Genomic DNA, 10,380 nt, shown 5'->3' with positions numbered 1-10,380 from the left:
ATCAGTCAATTATATTTCACTGGGATTAATTAAACAGAATCACGACTCTATTACATTTGTAATTCTGATGAAAGACCGTATAATAACGTAACAATGCGATTTGTTTGATATAACACAGCACATAAACTAGATACAATTGAACTGTCTTCACTGTTGAATTTCATTCCTGACTTTTTGGTTTTTTGCCAGCAATTTCATTCCTGACTTAGACGATATTATATTATTATATTTAACACTGTACGTATGGTATATTATGATCTATGACGGATTCATTTGCATGACTGGGGCAGTAAAATACTGGGATTATTATTTGTCTCTGTCTTCAAGTCTCTCTGTCCTTGGTTCACATCGAGCCTTACCCCAAATAACATAGGCCTCTCGTCTTCCTGCTCGGTTTTCTTGGCATGCTTAGCCACGAGCTCAAGCAGGTCCTTGCACTTCCTCTTCATGGCCGTGAGCTCAGAGTTCAATGCCCCATTCTCTCTCTTGAGTCTCTTGTTTTCGTCCACGAGAGTTGAATAACCAGAAGACGAAGAGGTTGAAGAAGACCTTTGGTCTTCCTCTGAATATTCCTGATGATTTCCTTGTGTTCCTGCTGGTTGTTGTTGTTTGCCTGCTTGACCACGCCTTTCTTCGTCTAATCTCGCTTAGTTTTTCTCTCTCCCCCTTCCTAAATTTGTTGTTGCAAAATTCCCATCTGTTCGTCGCCGCTTTACGAAATCCCTGCGATCATATTAACAAGTTTAATCCTTTTCATGTTGCTCAGCAATATATTGATGATAATCCCAGTACTTTACTCAATCAAAGACGACAGGGGTTTGAAATGGCCAAAACTTGTGGATTACACGCTTGCAGTGTCTTCTTAAATACATAATCCTACCTTTCTTCACCGGATAATTATAAATTAAACTTTTCATTTGGCTTCTCCACAGTAATACAAAAACTAAAGCCGATCGATAAGAAAACTGAAAGCGGCAAGAAGGCAATTACGTGGGGAAAATAAAGACACTGGATTATATATATATGCGTACGTACATAGGTATTGAGCTGGCGAACAAAGCTAGAGAAGTTGCTGTGCTTGAAGAGAGTAGGAAGAAGGTCGCGGGCAAACTCCGCCGGCTGCCACACCACAAACGCCGTGCCGTCAGCGTTCCACGATATGACGTCGTCGGTGGCGGGATCCTCCACCAGCATGTATGTCTTTAACAAGAAGGGTGGTGGGTTCGACTTCCTTGCATGTAACTGATCCAACGACTCTTTGTTCTTCACTTCCTCCATCATCATCACTTCCTTTCTTTCCATACCTGCCTGTGTCTATCAGGAGGAGGAGGAAGAAGAAGAAGAAGAAGGAGTTGACGAGGATGGTTGATTGAGAGAGAAAAGAAGAAGAGCAGTTAAGAATTTCCAACCCCAGCAATAGAAACCCAACACGACTCCACAGTTCATGAGAATTGCAACCCCCTTAATTTCCCTTCTATTTCTTCCCCTCTTCTTTCCTCCTTCCTCAATAAATATTTGAAACGTATGTTCTAAGCCTTCCCCCTCATTATAGTCAACTATTTCACAGCTCCCACTATGTATATTTTTCTTTCCCATTCAAAAATTTATATCATGCCGCGTAAAAGAGATGATGATTTTCCCAGTCAAATCAACAAGTTTATTTTATCTATCTTTTTTCTTCGTCCCGATTCGTGTTCACAATACATGAACCTGCTTATTAGTTAAATGCAAGACAAAGCAACACGAGCGTGTGAAGTGGCGATTAGTCAACAGTAATATCTTTTAAGAAAGTCAAAAGAAATTAAAGTCGACAGGGTCGCAAAGCAAATATTGACTAATGCGAATTTGTCGCACAGAAATCAAACCTACGAACAGAGCAGGAGAGATGAAAAGAACACGGCGTTATCCAGATTATGGTGAACTTGGAATAACAATTAAGAAAAGACAGGAACATGGACTTGGCATGGGGGAGTGTTTGGCGGAATTGAGAGACAAAATTTTCTATGAAAATAATGTTTGTTTAAGATGTGTAGGTGTGCTGATATTTTCATTAAGCAATAATAATAATAATAATCTTACGTGTAGATTCCTTCTCTTCCAGAGCTTTTCTCCTACGTCGTGCCACAGTTTTGATTTATTCCTTTAATGCATGATGGCGATATAATCATATAATGCCTTTGTGGCCTTTTCTCTAATTAAAGGAATTACTTCTTTATTTGACTTTTTGCATTCTTCCAGCTGTCCTTTTTCTTCCATTCGGCTTTCAACACTGATACACTCCAAACCCAGTTAGCCCCCCTTCTCACCTTAAAACGAATTAATATTACATTTTCTCAAGTCCTGATCATAAATATAAAGAGGTAGTTGAGAGGTTCATGTCAATCTTCTTCTTTTTTTAGTAAAATATTTATTTCAATCTTAAAAAATCTTAATTTTCCTTGTCAATCAAATTTATAACTTTTTTTCAAACTATTTTTATTGAATACACGTAGTAAGATTTATAATTACGATGTAGTTCTAATACAAGTAATAATTAATAGAGATATTTTAAGAAAATCAACCCATGTTTTTTTCTAAATAATTAATTTAATTAATTTTTATAATTTAATACAAATTATTTAATCTAATTTTAATAATTGCAGGTGAAAATGTTTCCCCTCTTTGTATATATCCCAAATATGAGATTTAGTTTATAATATAAATTATATTATAAAGTGAATTTTGTATTCAGTAAAAATGGTAGTATTATCCATCACATCAAAACAGAAAATGGTCGTATTATCCATGTTTCATGTTTCGGGAATAAACAAGTTTGCGGGGGATGATTCTATTTTGGTGGGACCGGTTAAATTAGGCATCAGTTCAGTAGGTCTGGGTTTGGCCAAAAAAAAAAAAGTAGGTTTGGGGCCATGTTGGATATCAGATTAGGCCATTTCTCACCTCAAGATGCATCCATCGACCTCCATGCACATTCGAGATAATCACCTTCAGAAGATTCCTGCATAGTACGTCTATATATCTACCATAATCATACTCTACATTTAGATATTTAATTATTTATTACAGAGCCGGTAAACCGAGGTGTGAAAAGACCAATTAGTTTTTCAAACTTCGTGTAGAAAACTACATAATTTTGTGTGTGTGTGTGTGAAAAATTCCCATTTCCCATTTATTTCAACATATACACTGTAACATGTGTGATGACCCAATTGCCCTTCTTTTTTTAACAAAAATTACATGTAGCCCCCTTAAAAGCTTTTTTTTTTTTTTTTACGCATGAGTAACATTCTATTAAAAACAATCCTATTTGAAACACTGTTGAGTACTAAATGTGAGTACTTCTCTCAACAATATCTGGATCCTAATTTGTCACGTTATAAGAAATTAGCCATTTCTGTTAGATCTAACCTCTACTTGTCTAAAAAATTATTTAATCAGTGTAATAGAAACATTTAATATGTCTATGCTAAATACACAAACAATTTGATACATACATTTTCATTACTCTTTTCAGTTTTGAATGCAACACCTATTCCGTAGTGTAATTTATATGATAAAATGTATTTTATATTTAAGGCGGAAGAGTAATTTTTTTTTCCCTCTCGAACGTTTCCGAACAAACTCAAAAAACTGAGTTTGCCTTTATCCATATAGTCAGGGGACTTGGACAAATTTAAGAAGCTACTGAATTTGGTTGGCCCGCTCAACTTTCTTGACTGCTTGAGATTTTAAAACCTTCCCTTCTTTCTCTCTTTTTTGAGGTCTTCAACCTTAACGAGTACGCCTCAACAACCACCTTCCCTTCGTTACATTGAAAAACTGCGTGTCTTCGTTTCCCTCATGTAGCGTCCTTTCAAACTGCAAATTCAGAACCGTAACTAATGCAAACTCCACGTTTTTTTCATTTCATATTACTATTTCTAATTTCGTATCATTTCGTTTCTCTCCGGGCATGGCCTTCCATTTGACACTTTATGCCCCAAAAAAAACACACACACACACACAAACTCAATTATTTAATTGTTTGGCTGTATTTCTGGGTCAATCACGAAGTTTCACTGTTAGGGAATGAAATTGTTTTCCCTTGATTTCTTCAAAGCGTGCTTGACGGGGAAGAGTCTTTTCATTAGTAGATTATGTTGTCAAACGCGGGTGAGTGGTTTCTTTTTATATTATTATTCTATAAAATTGAGGAATATTTTCAAATAAAATTTTGAAATAAGTCATCTTCATGCGAAAAGAATGTGCCGTTCAAATTATTGTGGGGCAGATGGTTACCGAAGGAGATTTTTTTTTCGGTAACAAAAGGTTTAGGTGGGTTCGGTACCGGTCAACCCACCAAGGCTAGTTCACGGCCCGAGAGCCTAGAGAGCACTTACAAGGGACTTACGAGATCGCCTACCAATAGAGTCCTCACAACAGCATGAGGAGCCGAACTTGCGTCCTTGTGGGATACAAGTCTGCTCCACTGACCATCTGTGCCGACATCTGTTGGCGAAGGGGATTATTTTTGAGTGGGGCTATGTTTTACACGGGCTAGTATGGGCCGTCTGCCTTCTCCAGTTTGGCCCAAATTGCAACCGTTACCTCCGCCATGGCTCACCAATGTAAGTCCCTATTATGATTCATTCACTAAGCAGCAAACTGTGAGTCCCCAGATGGCCCATGCATATTTAACCAGGGACAAATATGTCATATTTGTCAATAATAGGTGATTGGGTTGTTAAAAAGTCAGCTTACAATTCACAAAGTAGTGAGTTTGAATCTCGCTACAAATACAAGAACTCTATTGATGTGCAATCTGTAAGTACCTCGGTAAGTATTCTCTGAGTCTAGAGGTATATTCTAACCCTGATGAATCAAAGCATTCAACTCATCTAAATTTTCTTTATGTAGGAAAAAATGCCATATATCTCTGGCCAATGTATGTGTATATATGCCATGTTTTAAATATGAATAAAGAACTAGTGACGACACTAATGTCATATGAGATCAAATGTCACTGCTCACTACAAAAATTCTCGGGATAGAATGTGTCCGCAAGTAAATTATCAATCATTTAGTTAATTATTCAGCTCGATTGTATCTGCTCAGCTCTGCAAGCATGATGATAATGCCAATGGAACCGAGTTGATTGTCCCTTTGTTAATCATTGAATCTTAAACATCAAATTATCTTTAAAATCACTAAACAAATTTTGTTTGATGCCTTGATCATCTTTTCTCCATAAAGAACTATAAAATATGGCATCGGAGTATCTCTTACTTGGATTTGCAAACGAGCATGACCAGAAAAAAAACCACTTGCATCTGTCCATGTTAATATATTCTTGATACAAAAAAAAAGCTTAAATATAAAATTAAAAAAAAACCACCTTTAAAACAAAAATTCAAGAAACGCCATTATTCAGATATACAAAGTTTTAAGATAAACATTCAAACTGTTTATGTTTTTCAAAAGCACATGCAAATCAGTAATTATGTTTATTCTTTTGAAATAAGAACATTTCCACGTACAATATACATACTCCATGAACAACGGGGCTGGGTACAAAATTTATGTTCTATACTATTAACTGATGAATATTAATTTTAACTAACACAAGAAATGTGTACGCATATTTTTTTTAACACTCCATTTATTTGAAAATTTCCACTTTGAAATTTTGAGCTTGTTCCAATACAATTCCAAAATTTTAATTATTTTTATGTCATAATTTATTAATGAAATTAATAGCAAGTTAAATTCACCTGCCATTAAGTTTTACATTTTAATTACAAAAAACATTATTTAATAAATTCATAAAATTATAAAACAGGGGCAGCGCGTGTTCCACAAGCACGTACGATATAAAGAAAAACGGACCAATTTCAGCAGATGGCGCTTTAACTACTCTTCTCTCATTGTATGGTCTTAAACTTCAATGGCTGCTGCGAAGATAGGCATCGGAGTGGGACTCGGCCTCCCTATCCACCGAGTCTCAATGGCCACAATCTCCTCCACCTCCCTCCATCAACCGCACCCCGTCGTCTTCTTCAACTCATGCTCGTCTTTGTCTTCCCCCACTCGGCGCCTCGACTCACTCCGAACTCGTCCTTCCCTCCTCAGACTCCGAGCCTCATCCGCCGACGCGCCAAGCTCCCCAGGTTACTCACATGCCTGCACAAGCACTCTCACACTTTCTCATTGCTCTTTTTTCTTTTTCTTTTTTTTTTCCGTTTGCGTCTGATGCTTGAATCCTTGGAATTGAACGTTAGTGAGTGGACAGCCTCTTTTATGTTTCCTTTATTGTGTAATCACGTTTCGGAGATAATAAAAAGATAACATGCATGTTTATGGCAAATTCTTAGCTTCAAAGTCCAGTTCTTTTGCAGAGTATTAGTGCTGACGCTATATTCAGTCCCCGAAAGCAGAATGGAAAAAACGAGACAGCTGTTCATAGTCCGCCTGTTTTCGGGTACCCCTTAATTTCGGTAACTCGGAAACTAAACCCCCATTGGCGATGTCCGTTGAGAAAACTTCATATTTGCTAAGTTTATTTGTTGAGAGTGTATACAGCTGATGCCAAATTGGACCGAAGAATTAGAACGTTAATCATGTCCTCGTTGCGTAACGCATGGACGATGATTGAACCAATGCCGCGACTTTTTTGTAGTTCCTCTTTATCCGATCGATTACGCTAGAAGAAAGGCACTTTTGGGCAGCTGTATTTATATTTATATGTCTTTCGCTCTGCTTATTTGATTAGTCTAGCGTTTTTAGGCCGAAGTTTGACCTTCTAGCAGAACCTGCTTTAAGGACACTACCTAGGTGTTTATGAAGTCCTGCTTATTCAGATATAGATGTTTCTGATGAGTGATGATAACGCAATACTGGCTTGTCAAATGAAAATCAGCCATAATAACGCATTGATTGTTATTGGTCTTAAATCTTAATACGTTTTTTCCTTTCCACAGGACACGATGTCGAGAATGTAGTCGTTATAGGTTCAGGTCCTGCAGGATACACAGCGGCAATATATGCGGCTCGTGCCAATTTAAAACCTGTAGTGTTTGAAGGTTATCAAGTAGGTGGCGTACCTGGGGGGCAGTTGATGACCACCACTGAAGTGGAGAACTTTCCAGGATTTCCAGATGGGATAACTGGTCCCGATCTGATGGACAAGTAGTAGAACAGAAAAAATAAGATATAGTATAATTGTGTTGTTATTAATTGACGTGAAGGCCTTGTAATTTACACATTTCCTGCCTGCCTATGCAGGATGCGACGGCAAGCTGAACGATGGGGAGCAGAATTGTTCCAAGAAGACGTTGAAGCTGTTGACGTTAAAAATAGACCTTTCACGGTCCAAAGCAGTGAACGTAAGGTGATACTGACATGTTCATCAGCCCCAAGTTGATTTAAAGTCACATGATTGCATAAATTAATATTCTCGCTTCTTCTAAAACTTATCCGTATCTTCGAATCTAGCTGCTCAATTAAATCTGATTATGTATGTGTGTATTAATTTTTGGAGTTAAAACATTTGAATGTTGCACGAGTGTGGTGAGGAAGTTTTTTCAATCATATCTCTTCTCTTTGGAAGAAAAGTAGTCATAAAATTATCAGAATTTTTTATTAACATTTTATTTCAGGTCAAGTGCCATACTGTCATTTTTGCTACTGGAGCTACAGCAAAGAGACTTAGGCTACCCCGAGAGGATGAATTCTGGAGTAGAGGAATTAGTGCCTGCGCAATCTGTGATGGAGCCTCCCCTCTCTTTAAGGGTCAGGTCCTTGCTGTTATAGGAGGGGGAGATACAGCTACTGAGGAAGCAATATACTTGACTAAATATGCTCGTCATGTTCACTTACTTGTGCGGAAGGCCCAACTAAAGGCTTCCAGAGCTATGCAAGATAGGTGGGTCTGAATTTAATGAACATTTTCCAACTTTAATTACTTGGTAGTCTGTGTTTTTATATGGAGCCTTCTGTTTGGATTCCTTGATGAAGGTAAATTATATACTAATAAACAATTTGCACGTGAGTTTTCAACTCCCTGAATGTTTGTTTAACAGGTTGATTATCGCGAATGTTTCAGAGTGTTCACCAATCCCAATGTCACTGTGCATTTCAATACGGAGACTCTAGATGTCGTGAGCAATGCAAAAGGTCAGATGTCTGGAATTTTAATTCGAAATGTGGATACTAGGGAGGAGTCTGTGCTTGAGGCAAAGGGGCTATTTTATGGCATTGGTCATTCACCGAACAGCCAACTAGTGGAAGGGCAAGTTGCGCTTGACCACTCTGGCTATATCTTGGTTAAAGAGGGTACTGCAAAAACTTCAGTTGAAGGTGTATTTGCGGCTGGAGATGTACAGGTAACCTGTTGAATATCTTCTCCGTTGTATTTTTGCAGCAGACTTGTATTAGTTCTACACAGTTGAAAAACAAAAATAAAACTTATGCAGGACCAGATCCAGTAGTTATGAGATAATATTCTTGGTACTGAGAATATAACTTTCCAGAAAGTAAATTGTCTAAATCTATTCGGTTGATGTTACCATGTTTAAAAAATAAGTTGTATGTAGTAATTGCTGTAGGTTCTCTTAAAATTCGTCTTTTAGGATCATGAATGGAGGCAAGCAATAACAGCTGCTGGTTCTGGGTGCATTGCTGCTTTATCAGCCGAGAGATATCTTGTTAGCAATGATCTTCTTGTGGAGTTCCATCAGGTATTTGATTTCAATAGACCCCGATTTATATGAGCTTATTGTCCTCTGGATTCATGGTATTTCAGTATGTTCCAATAATTTTCTCAGTCTTTCTATTTACTCATAACAGCCTGCAACTGAAGAGGTTAGGAAGGAACTCACAGAGAGGGATGTTCAAGAGGGTTTTGATATCACACTTACAAATCATAGAGGGCAGGTAAGTGTTTCCTTGCCACGTTCTTAGGCTAATGGGATTGATATCTGGCTTTTATTATGCATCCAAAGAAAGAACTGGCTTTTATCGTTTAGTTTTGGGTTTGAATTATAATGTGTTTTCTTCCTTTGTTATATATCCTTTTTGTAGTATGCTCTGCGGAAATTGTACCATGAAAGTCCGAGGCTTATATGCGTAATATATACATCGCCAACATGTGGTCCTTGTAGGACTTTGAAACCAATTCTCAGTAAGGTATGTGTTAAAAAAGGCAAATGAAAGCTATTTCACTTTCCTTGAATATATAGAATGGTACTTGCCATGTTCTTTTCACTTTGTGATCATTAAATTTATGTGACATGATTCTGCTGTCGTTCTTTTCATGCTAGGAACAAGCACAAATGACATAATCTTGCTATCAGAAAGCATGAAATTAATATTTTATGAACTTAATGGGGAATCAATAAATCACATTTACCTGTGCTTATGTATAAAGTAATTAAAAGTTTAAAACTTCTTTCCACGTGTTACATTTACCATAAACTACTACTTATCCTGGTTCAATGTTGCCCATGGTTTTATAACACTGGTAGTCTGTTTTCAATTATACATTGAGAGTAAAAAATGTTTGGATTTCTTCTCTCAACTCTCCCATGGCAGGTTATTGACGAATTTGATCAGAATATACATTTCGTTGAAATTGATATAGAGGAAGATCCAGAAGTAGCAGAAGCAGCCGGTATCATGGGAACACCATGTGTGCAGTTTTTCAAAAACAAGGAGATGCTTAAGTAAGTTATTTATTATCTGTCTTCCGTCCTTATTTTTCTCCTCATCATCTTCATTGTCATCGTAGTCATTATAGTCATAATCATTGGTGGTCTCTTCAATCCTTAAATTGCTACTTTGATGCTGGTCGACTGTCTTGTGTTGTATCCATTTGCAGTGATCCTCTTTTTGATTGCAAACTCTAATTCTAAAGCTGATGATTGCCATCGATAGCATTATAGACTGAGAGGCGATTGTTGCTATGATTTTTTATACTTGCATGCTGATGCTTGTGTACTGATATTGCAGGACTGTACCAGGAGTGAAAATGAAGAGGGAGTACAGAGAATTCATCGAAGCAAATAAATAATAGTTCAGGCATTGAAGAGAGGAGAAGGGTCGATAGATTCGTGCCCTCATTTCGTGATTCATTTTTGTTTTCCAAATTGGTCAAGTGGAACGTACTGTCAATTTTGACAACTATTCCTTGAACTGATGAGGAACTTCATAGACTGTACATGTAGAGCTTCGAATACTTCATCACAGGTTTTTGACTGTTCAATGCATTTTAACTGGAATTGTACAAGTCTCAATTATGATCTCAGTGACAGCATTGTGGCGATTGGATGGACTTGTATTCAAGCAAGAACCCTAGTTTATGATATTACCATTTTCTTCTCGAGTAAATTTCTGTCCAAATTTAAA

At 37.2% G+C, this 10,380-nt stretch overlaps 1 protein-coding gene and 1 pseudogene across 1 annotated transcript; one reads left to right on the top strand and one right to left on the bottom strand.

The window, feature by feature from the left end:
* LOC114717909 (heat stress transcription factor B-3-like) lies at positions 1-1,527 on the bottom strand (annotated as a pseudogene).
* Positions 1,528-5,886: 4,359 nt separating this feature from the next.
* LOC114717920 (NADPH-dependent thioredoxin reductase 3-like) lies at positions 5,887-10,380 on the top strand. Its single transcript, XM_028903149.1, has 10 exons — positions 5,887-6,146; positions 6,957-7,164; positions 7,261-7,366; positions 7,635-7,900; positions 8,081-8,360; positions 8,607-8,714; positions 8,824-8,910; positions 9,058-9,162; positions 9,568-9,698; positions 9,985-10,380. Exons 1-10 carry the CDS (start codon positions 5,924-5,926, stop codon positions 10,043-10,045), a joined length of 1,575 nt encoding a protein of 524 aa, XP_028758982.1. The 5' UTR covers positions 5,887-5,923; the 3' UTR covers positions 10,046-10,380.

This window comes from Neltuma alba, unplaced genomic scaffold, assembly GCF_004799145.2.
Source record: "Neltuma alba isolate B1F8T4 unplaced genomic scaffold, ASM479914v2 tig00002157_pilon, whole genome shotgun sequence".
Lineage (NCBI taxonomy): Eukaryota > Viridiplantae > Streptophyta > Magnoliopsida > Fabales > Fabaceae > Neltuma > Neltuma alba.
Note: the sequence above shows the minus strand (reverse complement) of the source record. Positions and strands in the feature narration are given on the sequence as shown.

What these genes read in the sequence shown, in the direction of transcription:
- LOC114717920 (XM_028903149.1), top strand. Translation starts at nt 5,924, where the DNA reads ATGGCTGCTGCGAAGATAGGCATCGGAGTGGGACTCGGCCTCCCTATC. An exon ending in GGTCCCGATCTGATGGACAA is followed by an intron (nt 7,165 to 7,260) that starts GTAGTAGAACAG and finishes CTGCCTATGCAG; the next exon opens with GATGCGACGGCAAGCTGAAC. An exon ending in AAAAACAAGGAGATGCTTAA is followed by an intron (nt 9,699 to 9,984) that starts GTAAGTTATTTA and finishes CTGATATTGCAG; the next exon opens with GACTGTACCAGGAGTGAAAA.